Source organism: Apus apus, chromosome 16, assembly GCF_020740795.1.
Source record: "Apus apus isolate bApuApu2 chromosome 16, bApuApu2.pri.cur, whole genome shotgun sequence".
Lineage (NCBI taxonomy): Eukaryota > Metazoa > Chordata > Aves > Apodiformes > Apodidae > Apus > Apus apus.
Genome location: NC_067297.1, coordinates 403,334 through 420,851, shown reverse-complemented (window position 1 = coordinate 420,851; position 17,518 = coordinate 403,334). Strand labels below are relative to the sequence as shown.

General features: G+C 58.9%; 1 protein-coding gene across 1 annotated transcript; it reads left to right on the top strand.

Moving 5' to 3' along the window:
• The first annotated feature begins 575 nt into the window (after positions 1-575).
• Positions 576-12,928, top strand: PRODH (proline dehydrogenase 1). The gene is made up of 14 exons (XM_051634070.1): positions 576-866; positions 1,292-1,500; positions 7,435-7,469; positions 7,797-7,946; positions 8,062-8,126; positions 8,535-8,651; positions 8,814-8,893; positions 9,124-9,205; positions 9,434-9,526; positions 9,634-9,780; positions 9,944-10,119; positions 10,204-10,302; positions 10,685-10,773; positions 11,945-12,928. Exons 1-14 carry the CDS (start codon positions 576-578, stop codon positions 12,130-12,132), a joined length of 1,821 nt encoding a protein of 606 aa, XP_051490030.1. The 3' UTR covers positions 12,133-12,928.
• The last annotated feature ends 4,590 nt before the right edge of the window (positions 12,929-17,518 follow it).

Below are 17,518 nucleotides of genomic sequence, written 5' to 3'. Positions count from 1 at the left end.
ACTGCCTGCCCCGGGGACTGTTCCAAGGGGACAGGGACCTTTTTGGGGCACCCTTTGACCCTCCCTTGGGCTGCTCTAAGGGTTCAGGAGCCCCTTGGCCCCAAAGGCTTGGCCCCAGTGCTCCCCTCAGGGCCTCTCCAGCAGGATGGGGACCACTTCAGGGCTTCCCTGGGACCCCCAGAGCTCTCCTGGGGACTTCTCCAAGGGCATGGGGGTCTCTCTGCCCTTTCCCCCCTCCTACCCCTCACTCTCTGCTCTCCCCTTCCAGGGCTGCTCCAGGGGAACGGGGCTTCCTACAGGCCCACTGAGGGATCCCCTCGGGCCATACCTGTCCCTCTATGCCCTCCTCGGGGCTCCTCGGAAACGATGCGCCCCCGGGGATGGGAAGGGGCAAAGCACAGGGGGTGCCGAAGCGGACCCGCGCCGGGCGGAGCGTCCCCGCTGCCGGTGCCCGGGCCGGGCCATGGGGCGGCCCCAGCGGGCGGGCCAGGCCGCGGCCGGGGAAGCCCCGCGGGGCGGTGCCGGCCGGGCCCTACTTAAAGCGGCGGTGCGGGGCGGGCGGCCCCGCCGTGGCCATGGCGCTGCCCAGCGCGGCTCGGGCGCTCTGCTCCGTCGCCCGCCTGGGCGTCCCGCGCCGGCCCCGCTCCGCGCCCGCCGCCGAGCCCCGCGGGGCCGCCCCGCCGCCTGCGGGCAGGGGGGCCCGGCCCGCGCCCCCGCCGCGGGGTGCGGAGCGGAGGCCGCCGCCCGCCGTGGATTTCGGGGACCCGCGGGAGGCGTTCCGTAGCAAGAGCAGCGCCGAGCTGCTGCGGGGGCTGCTGGTGCTGGGGCTCTGCACCGTCGGGCCGCTGGTGGAGCACAACCGGGAGGTGAGCGGCGGGTCCCCGGCCGGGGGGCTGCCTCGGCGGGCGGGCGGAATCCCGAGCAGGGAGGGCTCCGCTCCGGGATGTGGCGGTGCGGGGAGGCTGCCGCTCCAGCGGGAGTGCCGCTCCGAGGGCGGGCGGGGTGGCTGCCGCCCCGCGGGTTGCCGGTTCGTGCTGCGGGCCCCGGGCCAGAGGTTCTCCAGCCCGGGACTGGGGGTTGTCCGCTCGGGGGGTGCTGGTCCCGGGCGAAGCTTCCGCTCCGGGGCAGTGGAGCGGTCCTGGGGGCAGGGGTTGGGTTCTGCTCTGGGGAGGGGGCGCTGGTGGTCCCGGGGGCTGCCGCTCCAGGGGGATGCCGATCTCCAGCCGGGCAGGGGGGCCCTGACCGCTCCGGGGCGCGGCGGGCGGGGCGCTGAGCTGCCGCCGTCCCGCAGCTGCTGCAGCTGTGCCAGCGCGTGCTGGGGCAGGCGCTGTTCGAGCGCCTGATGAAGATGACGTTCTACGGGCAGTTCGTGGCCGGGGAGGACCAGGAGGCCATCAAACCGCTCATCCGGCGGAACCAGGCCTTCGGCGTGGGCGCCGTGCTGGACTACAGCGTGGAGGAGGATCTGAGCGCGGCGGAGGCCGAGCGCAAGGAGCTGGAGTGAGTGCGGGGCGGGCGGGGCGGGCGCGGGCCTGCGCCCTTCTGCTATTGGCTGCGCCGGCCCGTCCCCCCGCTCCCATTGGCTGGGCCCGCCGTGCGTCACGCCCCGCCGGGCCCCGCCCCGCCCCGCCGGGCCCCGCGCCCGGGGCCGCCGCCCCCGCCCCGCCCGTTCCCCGCCCCTCTCGCCTTTGCTTCTGCCCCTTCTGCCCTCGCTGTGGTTCTGCCCCCCTGCCCCCCGCATCACTGGGGTGGTGCCCGCCAGTTCCCGCTTCCCTTTGGGGTGCTGCCCCTCCTCCTTCCCCCCCCTGAAGCTCTGCCCCCTCCGCTCCCTCCCCCACCGTCTCCACCACCCCCAAGCGGGGCTGGTTCCCCAGTTCCACCCCCCAGCCAGGTCGTACCCCCCTCCCGCTGTTTCTTCCCCGCCTCCCGCCCTGCGCCGCGGGCAGGCGCCGGCCGAAGCTGCCGCCAGGTTTCCGTTCCTGCGGCTGCAGCGGCGGGCGCTGTCATCGCGGGGCAGGCAGTGGCACCTCAGGGCAGATGAGGGTGTCCCTGCCGGAGGGCACAGGCTGGGGATGCCGGGCTCCCCGTGCAGCAGCTCCGTGTCCTTCACAGCTGAGGACACCAGCCAGCTGCTTGACAACACGCGGTCAAGAACACAGAGGAAGCGGCTTTTTGGGGTGACTTGCAAGTGGAGCTCTGGGTCGGTGCGGTGATGCGGGTGCTGCTGCTGGGCTCCTCCCAGCCTTATCTCTGCTCCACACCCGGGTGCTGCTTTTTGCCCCCTCCCCCCCCCAGCTTGCCATAGGGGGTGGCACCACTGCTGGAGGTTCCTGGTGGTGGGAAGGTGGGAGGGCAGTGCTGGTGCGGGGGCTGCACCAGGGCAGCAGGGCTGTGTCTAGCCCCACCATTGCAGATTGAGCTGCAAACGGATATTTTTTTTTTTTTGTATAAAAGCTTAACCATAACCCACTGGCAGCCTGCAGGAGGGGGTGGCTCTTCCTTTTAGAAGCAGCTGGTTTCTTCCCTGGGCCCACAGCCATGGTCCAACATATTGTTCAGCATCCCTGTGGGATTAAGCTGGACCCTGGTGTGACCCTGGTCTATCCCAGATGGACTCTGCCTGTACCAGTGTCCTGCCTCCTTCAGAGTGCTGGTGGTTTGTGAGCTGCCTGATCTGTGTTGGTCTGCCCCCCAGATCAGATCTGGGGGGCCCATGTGTGGGTGGGACATTCCCACCCAGGAGAGCTTGGCAAAGCCCCATGCTGGACCCCATCCCCTCTGTCCCCCAGTGCCACTCTGCCCGAGCCCCAGTCTTGTCCCCCCAGCAAATAAGGGGGGAAAACACCATCATGACTGTCCCCCAGGAATGTAATGGAGTAGGGACAAAGCACAGGATATGGAATTGGAAGGACTGTGCTGGACCCTTGCCCATGCCAAGCACTGTCCCAGCTGTTTCAGGGCCAAATTCCCAGTTTGCCAGTGTTTCTGCTAGGGATGGTGCCAAACTGGGCAGGGTGGAAGGTTCAGGGCTGGTGGTTGCTAGACTGAAGAGCTGCTTCCCTCCCTCCTGTGAGCACTTCAAGGCTGTTTCCTGCTGCCAGCTAGGAAGCAGAGGAACAGAGCACATGCAGCCAGTGAGGGTTTTTTTGCCTGCTGATGCTGTCTTTGGGTCACAACAAGCCCATGCAATGCTACAGGCTTGGGGTAGAGTGGCTGGAAAGTATCTGGGGGTGTTGATTGACTGCAGCTGAATATGAGCCAGCATGTGTCCAGGTGGCCAAGAAGGCCACCAGCATCATGGCTTGTGTCAGCACTAGTGTGGCCAGCAGGACCAGGGTAGGGATTGACCCCTTGTGCTGGGCACTGGTGAAGGGGCACCTCAAATCCTGGGGTCAGTTCTGGGCCCCTCATGACAAGAAGGACACTGAGGGACTGGAGCATGTCCAGAGAAGGGCAAGGGAGCTGGGGAAGGGGCTGGAGCACAAGTCTGAGCTGGAGCAGCTGGGGGTGTCCAGCCTGGAGACAAGGAGGCTGAGGGGAGACCTTCTGGCTCTGCAGCTGCCTGAGAGGAGTTTGGAGCCACGGGGATTCAGACTCTGCTCCCCAGGAACAAGTAACAGGACAAGAGGAAATGGCCACAAATTGTGTCAGGAAGGTTTAAATTGGATATTAGGACCAATTTCTTCATGGAAAGGGTTGTCAGGCACTGGCCCAGGCTGCCCAGGGCAGGGGTAGAGTCACCATCCCTGAAGGGATATAAAAAACATGTAGATGAGGTGCTGAGGGACATGGTTTAGTGGTGACCTTGGCAGTGTTAGGTTAATGGTTGGCCTTGATGATCTGAAAGGTCTTTCCAACCAAATTCTCTATGTGCTCTCTCCCCCAGGCAGAGCCATGCCGGCCTCACCAGTGCAGGCAGCTCCTGTGGAGCAGACTGGAGATAAGAGCAGGAAAATGCCCTTTCCTCCCCTGCAAGGGGCTATGGCTGCTCCTTGCCACAGGCTTGCTGGTTGGAGCAGCATGGCACCATGGGCAGGCACTGGCTTATCCTGTCTGCTGCCAGCTTGGCTCTGCCCTGCCCGGGCTGGCATCCAGACCTCTGCCAGCTTGTCCCAGGAGTCCTTGGCCACGTGCTGAAGGCTGCTGCCAGGTTGTGGTGACACGGCTGGAGGAAAGTGTCCTGTAGACAGCAGAGACTCAGGCTCTGCTCCTGGGGCAGCATGTGGGCTGGGGGCTTCAGAATGGGAGCAGCCCCCAGTGGGGCAGGGAGAGGCAATGAAGGATGGGCAGGGACTTACATTCCCTGTGGGATGGAACAAGGAGCTTTTCCCCTCCCCCACAGTGGAGGTTGTGGTGATCCTCTTGCAGTTGTGGGGCCATTGCTGGCCTGTAGACATCCAGAGCCAGTAGATGGGTTGGTGTTATACTAACATGTGGAAGGACAATCTGCCCTCAAATAGTGTCAGTGCTCTGAACAGCTCTGCCACACAGCATATGGACTTCACTTCCTCTAGAGGTTTCTTGCATGGAGACCTGATATCTGCCCCTTGGATTATGACCCAGCTCGGGCAATCTGCCTCCCAGAGCCGCTTCCTCCCTTCCCTTCGTGCTCCCAGGGCCAGTGGTGCCCATGCCCAGTGCTCTGCCTGCATGTTCTGCAGGTCCCCATGGTCAGCAGAGGCTTGCTGTTGGGCTTCAAGCTGTGCAAGGAGGTCCTGAGTTGTCCAGGGCTGGGATGTGCTGGAAGCACTTGCATGGGGCAGGCTTGAAGGAACCTACCAAGAGCTTTGCTTTATTTCTACTCACAGATTTTTAAGCGTCATCCATAGTTGCAGGCTGGGCTTCATGTGGCATGTTTTGCCTTGGATATGGTAATTCCATGACAACATCTTCCGGCTGCATCCTCCTTCCCTCTGCCAGGCCCAGGGGCAGATGAGCCTTGGCAAGCAACACTGTGCTCGTGGCACCTTCCAGGCACCTCCAGGGCAAAGTGGACTCTTGCCTGCTTATTTCTGACAGGGTGGACCTTTGTGCTGCTCCTGAGATGGTTTATTTGAGCTTGATAAAAAACTTCCTGAAAGCCCAACTCCGCTGTGTCAGCTGGACTGCCCTGCCCAGTGATCCTGTGGGAGGCATCAAGCATTCCTAACTGGCTTTGCAGCACTTGGAGGGCCTTACCTGTGCTTCCTTTGGGTGAGGGTGAGCTCCCAGGACTTTAACGTGCCTCGCAGGTGGCTTCTTTCTGGTTACAGCTTGCCAGAAGTGTTTGGGCAGTGCCTGGTGATGTTTCCTGATCTGGGAGGCTTGCTGTTGGTTTGCAGAGGGATGACAAGGTATAAGCTGGATCAAGAGCCACTTGCTTGGTGTAGGAAGGGTTTTGCTGGTCAAGATTGATATTGCAAAGAAAGTAGATGATGCCCGGGAATGCCCAGGTTTCTGCAGCTGGAATGAGCTTCCTGATTTTGCTTGATGCAGAACAAGGACCATGGCATTGCATCACATGTCCCTCTGGAGGAAGGGCTGGGTGCAGTCATGCAGCAGGAGTGCTGCTGGAAAGGGTGTATTTGTCTCCAAGAACACAAACTGCTTCCATTTCCAGGGTGCTGTTTGCTGATGTAGTTGTGGGCATTCCCTCTGAGGTGGTGGGAGGCTCTGCTCCCTGCTGCATGTCATCAGACCTTGGATTCAGAGGTGTCCTGCTGTGCTGCAGCTGGGACCTGCTGCAGGACCCATCTCTCTTGACATGTCCACCAGGTCCTAGCAGCATGTCCAGCTGAAGCCTCCACCACACTGCTCACTCCAAGGGGACCTTCCAGCTGCTGGGGGCTTGGCTGTTGCATCCCCTCCCTGGGGGTGTGAAGTTTCACAGAATCATAAAATCGTCAAGGTTGGAAAAGACCTTCAAGATCATCAAGTCTGACCATCAACCCTACACCCCTGTGACCACTAAACCATCTCCCAAAACACCACATCTACCCATTTTTTAACACCTCTAGGGAAGGTGCCTCCACCACCTCCATGGGCAGCCTGTTCCAAGGCCTCACTACTCTTTCTGTGAAGAAGTTTTTCCTAATACCCAATCTGAACCTCCCCTGGCACAACTTGACCCCATTTCTCTTGTCCTATCACTGGTCACTAGGGAGAAGAGCCCAACACCCACCTCACCACAACCTCCTCTCAGGAAGCTGTAGAAGGCAATGAGGTCTCCCCTCAGCCTCCTCTTCTCCAGGCTCAACAGCCCCAGCTCCCTCAGCCTCTCCTCATCAGACCTGTTCTCCAGACCCCTCATCAGCCTCGTTGCCCTCTCCAGCACCTCAATGTCCTGTCCTCTCCTTCCTTTCTTCCACCCTCCATATTCTGTGCAGAAAGCTTCTTGCCATGCTGTAGCAACAAAATCACAGGGCCAAACCTGCCAGATGTGGTGCCTGCTGCTCCCCATGAGCTTCAGCAACTCCTGCCCCGCTTCATGGTGGGCTTTGCTGTGCCTTGAGCTGTTCCTGGCTCTGGGGAGCAGGAAGGAAGGGCTTGTCTCTGCTTGTTTATGCTTCCAGCAGCCTCTAATCCCTGTCACAGGGTTTTCTTGTGGGAGAACATGTTCTGGGACTATGCCATGTGCCGCTCTGCTCTCTTGCATTAGTCCTTTGGCTCTGGACAGGTGGAACAGTGACTGAAGGCAGAGATCTCCTGGAGGAGATGGCTCTGCTGTCACCTAGGGCTGCTCTCCAGGAGCTTGTGGTGTTCCTGGGTGAGACCCTGGGTCTGTGGGTGTCAGCAAGAAGGTTTAGTTGCTCAACCTTGGGGATCTCATGACTTGGCCAACATCCCCCTGGGCTGTCAGAGTCCTGTTATCTTTGTGGCAAAGAGCTTGGGCTCTCTGACATGTGAGGGCAGCTGGAGTTGAAGCTGAGACCTAGTTTGGAAGCTGCTGAGTAATGCCAATGTGCAGAGGAGCGTGGGATGGCTGAGCTGCAGCAGGACATCCTGCCGTTCTCCAGCCCTGGCTCTGCAGAAACTGCTCGTGTCATGGTTTGGCTGCGGGGTGGGGTGATGTTGTATCGAGGTTTGGTTCTGCCACAGTGAGGACCATGGGGTGGTTGGAGGCAGAGCAGGCAGCCCCACCAGGCTTGTCTTTCCTGTGGGGTGGGCTGTGTGAGAGCAGCTCTGGACCCAGGCACAGAGCATCCTCGGGGTGCTCCTGCAGGGCCTCCTGGGAACGTCTGCCTGGATGTTGAAATCTTGTTGCCTTCCACGAGCAAGTTTTGGGCATCCGACCTGCCAGTGGAGCTCATGCTGCTCAGTGTCTGATCCACTGGCAATGGGAGGCGAGGGAGGAGCAGGGTCCAGTGCCAGGGCAGCCTTGGAGCTGGCCTGGCCACTAGTGGGAGCTGTGGCGGTTGCTGACCTGGCCCTTATCTTCCCTGTTTCTCTTCTTAGCTCCTGCACCTCTGCAGCCGAGAAGGAGATGGGAGGTGAGTGACCCGGCCTCTCCTGCTGGCAGGAGATAGTCTGAAGGTCCAGCTCATCTGGGCACTGCAGGCCTGTCGTGTGTCCAGCTCCCACAGCCTCAAAACACAAGCTGGATTATGAGCATCTTGATTCTTGGCCAACCCGGCTCCTCTGCGAAGGCGCTGCCCCTGCTCAGGCAGCAGAGCAGGCAGGGCACTGTGCAGCCCTGGGGGCTCTTTGGAGGTCCAAGCTGGAGCCTGTCTTCCCTGCACCCATGGCAGGAGCTCCCAGGGAGGCTTGTAGGAGCTTGGCAGGGCTGTGTGGCCCATCTCAATCCTCTTCTATCCCAGGAGCAGAGCAAAGGGAGAAGCAGTACCGAGTCCACCGGGGATTTGGGGATCGCCGCGGTGGGGTCATCAGTGCCCGCACCTACTTCTATGCTGATGAGGCCAAGTGTGACCAGCACATGGAGACCTTCCTCCGCTGCATTGACGCCTCAAGTAAGTGCTCCATGTTTCCCTTGGGGATTGCAGGGGCCATGCAGCCTGTGTCTCTGGTGCCTCCCTCCAAGTGTCCTGTCTGTTGGGCTAGCACTGTTTTTGTGGCTCCATCCAGGTGGCAGCTCAGAGGACGGCTTCTCGGCCATCAAGCTGACAGCACTGGGCAGACCTCAGTTCCTGGTGAGTGCCAGGGCTGTGCCCAGGGCAAGGTGGATCACAGCTAGGGCCACTGATGATGTGTCTGGAGGGACAGATGCTTTGGGGTGCCAGGCTTGCTGCAGTGGCATCTCTACTGATGGCAGGGAGGAGTGGACACCAACAGGTTGTCCCCTTTGTGGTCCAAGGCTGCCCTGGAAACCCTGCCTCAACTTTTGGGGACACATGAAGAGCTCAGAAGCTTAGAGGTGCCAACATGAGGGTGTGGGGGACCTGTGCTGCTAGGCTTGGCTCCTGCCTGGCCAAGGTCCCCTGCTATAAGGTCAGGGTCTGCCTCAGGCTGGGCATGATCCTGCAGTGCCACCACTGAAGGATGGTCCAAGCTGTCTGGTCTCCAGCCTGGGTGTCTCACTTCAAGCTCTGTCCCCACAGCTGCAGTTCTCGGAGGTGCTGGTGAAGTGGAGGAGGTTCTTCCACCAAATGGCTGCAGAGCAAGGCCAGGCTGGGCGGGCAGTGCTGGAAATGAAGCTGGAGGTGGAGAAGCTGCAGGTGAGGCGGATGATGGCTGAGGGAGGAGTTTGTGCTGCTGGGAATGTTCTCTTGGCAGCCAGTGGCCGTAGAGGTCATGAAGCAGCTCTGGCCTCTGACACCTCTGAGCCTGGAACAATAAGACTCTGTAGGCCATTGCACTGATGCTCTGTTTGGTGGCAGGAGGCCCTGGCCAACCTCGGTGTCGTGACAAAGGCAGAGAGCCAGCACTGGTTCACAGGCGAGAACCTAGGCATGAGCAGGTAAGCTACGTGGGGACACTGGGGGACCTTGTCCCCATTCATGGGACAGCAGCACAGGGAGGTCTCCAAAGGTCAGCACTGGCTCAGCATGGTGATCAGGCAGAGAGGAGGTTTGGGTGGAGGTGGCAAGATGGGTCAGGGTGACATGTGCTATACACCTGGCTTGCTGGTGGGGGTCAGGACCCCTGCCCCTGCAAGACACCAGTAGGGACCTGGCTGTCTGCTTCCAGCACTGTGGACCTGCTGGACTGGAACAGCCTGATTGACAGCCGCACGAAGCTCTCCAAGCTGCTGCTCATCCCCAATATGAAGGTAAGTACCCACCTCTGCCACCCCTGGCATGGCCCTGCACAGAGGGCAGTCCATCCCTGTCTCTTGTAGCTCCTCCAAGTTTAAGGTGCGACAAGGACTCATCCCTCTGGGGAGTTTGCATCCTCCCTACCTTTGGCTGCCAGCATGGGTCTTCCTAGTGCAGGTTTGTCTCCTGTGGGCAGTGGTGGCTGCGGGTGGACAGAGTGTCATGGGCTGTTCTCATTTCAGACCAGGCAGCTAGAGCCTCTGCTCTCACGCTTCACCGAGGAGGAGGATCTGCAGATGAAGCGGATGCTGCAGAGGATGGACATCCTTGCCAAGGTCAGGGGGTGCTGGGGCTGGGGGCTCAGGCACTGGTGCCACTGCAGAGAGGGAGGATGGCCCCACCAGACCAACCTGCTTGTTGTTCACCTCCCACCACCCCCCAGAGAGCCACAGAGAAGGGCGTGAGGCTGATGGTGGATGCGGAGCAGAGCTACTTCCAGCCGGCCATCAGCCGGCTCACCCTGGAGATGCAACGCCGCTTCAACAGGGATCGGGCCATCATCTTCAACACCTACCAGTGCTACCTGAAGGTGAGGGCCAGCAGGAAGGACCTGCTGGAGCAGCTGGATGGAGACCTCGCCCCTGCAGCCATGGCAATGCGATGGCACAGTTCTGGGGCTGGCTGCCTGAAGGTGCAGGGGAGATGTGACACTGGTGCCATGACCTTGTGCCATCTCTTCCCTCTGGTCCCAGGAGGCTTATGACAATGTGACTGTGGATGTAGAGCTGTCGCGCCGGGAGGGCTGGCACTTTGGCACCAAGCTGGTCCGTGGTGCCTACATGGAGCAGGAGAGGGAAAGGGCAGCCAAGATTGGCTATGAAGATCCGATCAATCCCACCTATGAGAAGACCAATGAGATGTACCACAGGTATAGAACAGCCACGCTCCTCCCTCCGACCCCACAGCACACAGGCTTGGGCAGCCTCACCATGCAGCCCCATGCTGTCTACAGGTGCCTGGACTATATCCTGGAGGAGATCAAGCACAGCCGGAAAGCCAGTGTGATGGTGGCATCTCACAATGAGGACACAGTGAAGTTCACCCTGCGTAGGTGGGTGCTGGGAGGGTGATGTGGCTGGGGCTGGGGGCTTGAGGAGGCCCAGCTGAGCTGTGGGGAAATAGGCCATGGTTTGTCAGGTCCTGTGCTCACCTGATGGAATCCTGGCTTCCACCTGGTGCTCAGGGTTTCACTTGGGGCTTGGAACTGGGGCATGGCATCACAGCCCACAGTAGTTGCAGACCTGGCTCTGTGGCCCAGCCCAGAGACTGTTTAAAAAACAAATCCCTCAAGTCCTCACATCCCTGCATCCAGCCGGGACATGGTCAGTGCCATGCACTCATACTCAGATGATCCCTGCTCCTCTGGTGGGACGTGTTGCCCCTGTATGCTCTGCTTTTTCTGCTGTTCCCTAACACTGAGGCTTGGCTTGCAGGATGATGGAACTTGGGATCCATCCCTCAGAGAAGAAGGTCTGCTTTGGGCAGCTCCTGGGCATGTGTGACCAGATCACCTTCCCCCTCGGTGAGTGCTGGGAGCACAAGGGACTTGGCAGACCTTGTCCCCTGGGGTTTCCCTGGGCAGCTGCTCTGTGGTCTGAAGGATGGATGGAGCCAGGTCCTGGGTCTGACAGATTGGGACTGGCTGAGCATGGTGCCTTGGTGCCTGTTCCCCAGATGGGTGTTGTAGCCCCTGCCTGGGGTTGGGGGACGATGGAGATGGAGAATCATGTCAGTCTCCTGAAGACTGATGGCTGGGCAGGAAGATTCCTGCTTTGGCCTACGAGCTGAGATGGTGCTCCTAGATGGGGCAGAAGTGGGTCCTGGCTGCAGCAAACCCCTCTTGCACTTCCTTGGTTTGGAAGCATCACTTTGACCCTCTAGAGGTGCACACTGAGTACTGGGCTCTCCACTTACTCTTGTGTGACCTTGTCCTCTTCTCTGCCGGTGGCCTGGGCAGTGGAGCAGAGCTCCCAGGGGCCCAGACAGAGGGACATTCAAGAGTCAGTAGCCCAGCTCAGGTCAGGAGTGATCCCCCTGCCCACACTGGTGTCTGGAGTGGAGATTTAAGGCCAGCAGGGCTGTGGGAGGCAGACCAGGCAGTTGTCCAGCATGGATGCTGCTCTGTTCTGGAGCTCCCCTTGCAAGTGGGGTTTGGCTGCCTGTCCACAACCTCCTCTGCTCATGCTGGGAAAATGTGTTAACTTGATGTTTCTGCTTGAATGCTTCTTGAATTGGCCCAGCCCTGTCTGTCAACATTCCCAGGGCTCCCAGTGACCTCAGCCTGCTCCCCTTGGTGCATTCCCAAGCTCCCCATGCTGACAGGAGAGGGATGTGCCTCTGCTTCCCCTCCTGGGTGCTGGAGCACAGCCTGAGGCCCTGCAGCCCCCCTGTCCCCCTCCCTAGGCTCCACCAGCACAGCCCGAGGCCTGTGGCAGAGCTGGGGGTCACCATCCCTGCAAGTATTCCAAAGAAACACAGGTGTGGTGCTTAGGGACAGGATTCAAGCACTGAACAGGTAGATTACGTTATGGTTTGTGGATTTAGGTTATGATTGGACTTGATGATACTCAGGGTCCTTTCGAACCAGGATGATTCTGGGGGGCAGCAGCGAGGCTTTTCCCCTCTCTTTGTTCTTTCTCTCTGTGGTTTTTCCGCTTTCCTGTCCCTTCCCTGACTATCCTGCCTTCCTGCAGGCCAGGCTGGTTTCCCTGTCTACAAGTACGTGCCGTACGGCCCGGTGAACGAGGTGCTGCCCTACCTGTCCCGGCGGGCCCAGGAGAACCGGGGCTTCATGCAAAGGGCCAACCGGGAGCGGGACCTGCTCTGGAGGGAGGTGAAGAGGCGGCTCCTCACCGGCAGCCTCTTCAGTCCCAGCCACTAACCTCAACCATGGTGCCCTGCCCAGGGCTCTTGTGCCTTCACCAACAACCCCTTTTGCTGGTCCCTGTCCTAGTTCTGCTTGTAGTTCTCCCACCCCTCGTGCCCTTTGTCCTGGGAGGAGACATTTTTGTCTCCTTTGCTGTTTGAACCTTCTGGAGGTGACTGCTGTAGGGTTGTTCCAGAGCTGACACTGCCCCTAAGGATGTTCCTCTGCTGTCCCAGGGGCTTTTGAGCTGCACTTGCCCTGGGCTGTCTCAGGGGAGATGCTGGGGCTCCTCTATCAGTCCCCCCACACCTCCTTGAATGCTGTCCTGGGGTTTTGCCCTTGCAGGATTGTGCAGGGAGATTTGGCCTCCTCCTTTGTGGATGGCCTGAGGTCCAGGGTGGGATGAGGAGCTTGGGGACAAAGTAGTCTCAGGCAGAAGCTCTTCCAACCTCTGTCATGGCTGGGGCTTGGTCTCTTCCAGTTCCATGGAGGCAGATGCCAAAGCAGAGGCCACAGTGAGCTGAGGAGGGTCTCTGGGCAGGGGCAGTGTCGGTCCCCACCGCCTCTCCCAAGGCAGCCACTGCCACTACTCACCAGCAGGCTCTCCTCGACCCCAGGGTCCACCCTGGGGCAGGAGGGGTGAAGGGGAGCTGACTGGCCTCTTCCCCATGCTGTACGTGTCCTGGTTGTGGTCCCCAGCTCTGATGCTGGACCAGGGGTGGTAAAAGCACCAGGAGCCAGACCACAGCTCCTCTCTGTCAGACACTGGATTTGCTGAGAAGGTTGATGATTAAATCATAACTGTTCTTGCTCCTGTGTTTCTCTGGAGTTACTGGGCAGCTTGTTTGCCTGTCCTGGGCTCCAAGGGGGTTAGTGTCAGCTCTCAGCCCTCTCCAACTGCACACTTTGGCCTAGACCAGGACTTGGGGAAAGGAGACAGAGTGTACCAAGTGAGGCCAAACTTCCCCAGGTCTAGGAATGGAGCAGCTTTGAAGCCGTCTGGGATGGACCTGGCAGGAGCTGGGAGCCCTGGAGCATCCTCAGCTGCTCTCAACACCTTCCTGCCTGCAGAGGGGGTGTGTGTGTGGCCCACACCCTAGCTGTGTTTCCTGGGGACATGCACCCTGCAGGCTTTTACTGCTTCAAGTTAGGGTCAGTTTCTCCTGGGCTTGTTTTGAGCTCAGCAGGACCACAAACATCTCTGGGCTTCCCTGCCTGGCAGATGCAGCAGCAACACCTTTGTCCCTAGGTTCCCTCTGCTTCTGGCAAATCACTCAAGCCAAAGGGATAAAGTTCCAGTGCCTGAAAGGTCTACAGGAAAGCTGGGGAGGGGCTTTTTACAAGGGCACGGAGTGATAGGACAAGGGAGAACAGTTCCAAACAGAAAGAGGGGAGATACAGGTTTAGACATTAGGAAGAATTTATTTCTGTGAGGGTGGTGAGGCACTGGAACAGGTTGCCCAGGGAAGCTGTGGCTACCCCATCTCTGGAAGTGTTCAAGGGCAGGTTGGATGAGGCTTGGAGCAACCTGGTCTAGTGGAAAAACTAGGTGATCTTCAAGGTCCCTTCCAATCCAAACCATTTTATGAGTGTGAGTTTAGGCTCTCCAGAGATGTTCACCTGCTGCCTTCTTTAGCTAAGACTCCCATGCCTTAAAAAACATCTGGAGGAGCAGGGAGCACAGCTGGAGCATGGGACCAGGGCTGATGGTGTTTGAAAGAGGGCAGCAGCCAGGCTTTTGATATTTTGGGATGGAGCAGAGCTGCACTTTGCTGCCTCTGCAGCCCATAGGGGATGCTGTGGCCATGGTGAGCGCTGTGCCCACAGCCTGGGCTCTGCCCTGTACCTGCAATTGGAGCGGGATGCAGGAGCAGCCATCGCCTGCTGTGGGCTTCTGCAAAGACCCCCAGGTGCATGCCTTGCTGTTGCAGGAGCAGATACTGTAGCTTTCATGGTAGCAGCTTCATGTACCTGTACATGGCCCCTCTTGATCCCACTCCTTTGGACTTAAGGCCCTCCCCAGCCCTCTTTCCAGGACAGGAAGGACTGCAGCTCCACAGCATGCCACTGCAGGGACTGTGTATGAGTGCTCTTAGGGTGCTGCTTTCCATCTACCCGGGGCCCCCCAGATCCCTGTGTTCCCAGCAACCTTTATCCATACTCAGCCAAAAAACAGCAACCACACCTTTTATTTCTGGGTGCATTGACCCAATACAACCCTCTCAAGCTTTCCCCACCCTGCTCAGCATTGCCTCTTACTACTGGAAGCTGTTTTCTGCTTGTCCTGAAGGAAGGGGTGGCATGAAGTTCTTGCCCCTGCTGTGGCATGCTCACTTGCAAGGCTGCTGGTTGCTGCAGCACGGGGAGTTGGAAGAGGAAAGATCCCACATCCTTGCAGCAATCATCTCAGCAGCCTTGTTCTTAAATGCCATGAGCAGGGGCTTCTTCCAAGTGGCAAAGCCTGGCCATTTCCCAACAGGATGGTGACTGGTACCTCTTATCATAGGAATCCCCACTGAAACTCCTGCCTGCTGAAAGAGCTGCAGGGATTTCTGAACCATCCACAAAACATGATTTTCCTTAGCTTCATGTGCAGAAATACTGTGCTGTTGGGTTTCTTTTTTCTTTGATACTTTCCAAAACATGGTTCAATAGGAGACAAGGACCTGGCAGGGAATTTCCTGCCTGAAGTCTAAAAAAACAAAGTGCAGTGTTGGGATGGAAAGCCTCAAGCCATGCTCACAGGGTGCTGGCATGGGCAGCAGCCTCACTGGGACCTGAGGCTGGATGGGTGACTGACACCCCCAGGATGTGCAGTCCCCCAGCACTGGCAGCACCAGCTGGCCCAGGCCATGCCACCACCTGGACACTATAAATCCTCCACCTGCCTCCTCCCTGTGGCATCCTTATTCTCCAGCCTCTGGCTACCAGCTGAGGGATCAGCTTATCTCCCTGGCTACTAGCCAGCCCAACTGCTGCCCTGGTGTGGGTTTGACCTGGTGAAAATGGAGCAGCCCAGGAAATGCTGCTGGACAGGAGAGGAGCTGTTTATGGAAGACAAGAAAACACCCAAAAGCAAACACATCCTTGTACAAAGCAACAGTGTGAGATGTACATGGTGGTGCTCTGGCTTGTTGGGAGCAGGGTGGAAGAGCACCAGGTGGGAGGTGATGGAGACAGCAAATAGGAAGGAAATCCTGGCTATGGAAACAGCTGGAGCTAAGCCAAAGCTCCAGGTGGGCACAGCTGCGGCTGCAGAGAGGCACACAGGGTTAGGACCCCAGCCCACTTTGCTGCCTAACTTTAGAGTTAACCCTTCCACATCCAGCTTTCTTAGAGGGAAAAGGAGGCTGGGCTCAGCCTGGGACTGAGGATGATCCCGAGGGAGCTCCTCATGCTTCAGCACAGCCAGGCTACCATGGTATTAGCATTTCTGCCCCAGCCATGGGATTCTGGGCACCCTCCAGCCAATTCCTGGAGCAGGACAGGGTGAACTGGGAGGCAGGGATGTGGAGGCAGGGGAAGGGATGATGCTTCCTAATGCTGTTGCAAGCACGTGAAAGGAGACCAGGGGCACATAAAAACTGCCAGGGCTGCAGAGGGGAGCAGAGGGGACTACCCGATGATCACAAGCCCATTTGAAAGCTCAGGGCTGCAAAGGAAACTCTGGGGGTTACACTAGGTAAACCAGCAGACCTCTCCTCTGCACCAAGGATGCTGCCAGCTGGATGCTGGCCTCAGCCTGCGGATACACCCATGACACAGGGAATGGGCAAAAGGCAATCTCCGGCATAGTCACTGCCAGCCAAGCCCCTGCCGGTGGCCGATGTCAATGTCACTCAGCGGGAAGGAGGAGCACACTTGGCTTTGCCTTCCCGGCTTTTGATAGCCACGGAGGGGCCGGCTGCTCCCTGCTGTGGCATCCCACATGCAAAGGCCACCTCGGCACACTGCGCCCTGCTGGACAAGGCACCCGACTAGGGTGTTACAAGTCCAGACCGTCAAAACTGCAGGTTGTCGGCAGCCTCTGAAAGCCAGTGTAAAGAATACAGGTTTGCAGGGGCAGTCCTGCAGATCTGAAACTGCCTGTGCACTTAGCACAAACCACTGCCCATGGCTGGGTGTTGGGAGGTCGGTGAAACTCTTGCAGGCACATTTATTGGGAGGTAACTGCAAAAAATAATAATTCCCACCAGTAAGGCCACCGGAGACTTGCCCATTGGGAATCTCTTGACTGAGCAGGAGAGAAACCTTCCCTGCACATCAGCCCCATATACTACAAACACTGAAAGATGTTGGCGGCCACAACCCACAAAATTCATTTACTTCTTGCTCTGTGAAGGGATCCCAAGGCTGGGAAGATGCTCAGGACAGCCAGGACTTCCTAATCCTCTCCAGAAGGATGCTGCCCAGCTCATGGTTAGTGTGCTGGAGGCTCCACATCCACAGGAAAGTCCTGCAGGTGTGTGGCCCTCAGACCCAGCTCCACAGGAGATGCACACTGTCCATACATCCTTCCACAGCTGGAAGCTGTGGCATCCCTGGATGCCACCAGTGCTCAGCAGGAGACTGATACAGCTCTTTAGCTGTGTTTGTGCTACCACATGGGAGATGGCTTGATGGTTGGGGTGTCCTCCATCCATGCTTTCTCCATAAAGCCGTCAGGTGTCTCTGGAGCTCAGACAAGTTTGGGCCATCCCTTGCAGTGAGCATTAAGCTGAAAAGTTGGCTGGCATGGGCTGGTAGCCAGGACAGCCCTGGCCCATTCAGCACTGCTGGCCTGTCATGTTGAGGAGCTTTATTGCCCAGCCACTTCTCTGGGCTAGGGACATGGGACCGTGGGTGCCTGTGGGTGCCTGGCATGTCCCCTTGAATCCCAGCTGTGTCCTTATGGTGAGTAAACCAGTGGCTGCTCTGAAGCCCTTCTGTCCCTGCTGCCCCTGTTCAGGGTCGTGCTCCTTCATCCTGCCACAACAGGCACTGCTTGACTCCTTTGCATCCCTGCTTGACTCCTGACAGGCTGGTCCAGAGGCAGCTAGGCATCCAAAACTGCCAGACATCCAGAACAGCCAGACACTTGGAGCTGCCAGGTGACCAGGACAGCTAGACCACCAGGACAGCCATATCTTGAGGCTGTCACACACCTGGGGCTACAGGGACCCCAGGACAGCCAGTCTCAGGGGCTGTCACACACCCAGGGCTGTTGGGCAGCTGGAGCTGCTGGAGCTGCTGGATCCCTGGGACAGCCAGATCCTGGTCCTGTTGCACATCTGGGGATGCTGGGATCCCTGAACAGCCAGACCCCAGGGCTGTCAGGAACCCAGGACTGTCAGAGCCTGGTGACAGCGAGACCCGGGGCTGTCACACACCCAGGGCTGTTGGGCACCTGGAACCGCTGACT

Coding starts and splice junctions, on each gene's coding strand:
- PRODH (XM_051634070.1), top strand. CDS start 576: ATGGCGCTGCCCAGCGCGGCTCGGGCGCTCTGCTCCGTCGCCCGCCTG. Junction 7,947..8,061: donor CCGCTGCATTGACGCCTCAA/GTAAGTGCTCCA, acceptor GGCTCCATCCAG/GTGGCAGCTCAGAGGACGGC. Junction 8,652..8,813: donor TGGAGGTGGAGAAGCTGCAG/GTGAGGCGGATG, acceptor GTTTGGTGGCAG/GAGGCCCTGGCCAACCTCGG.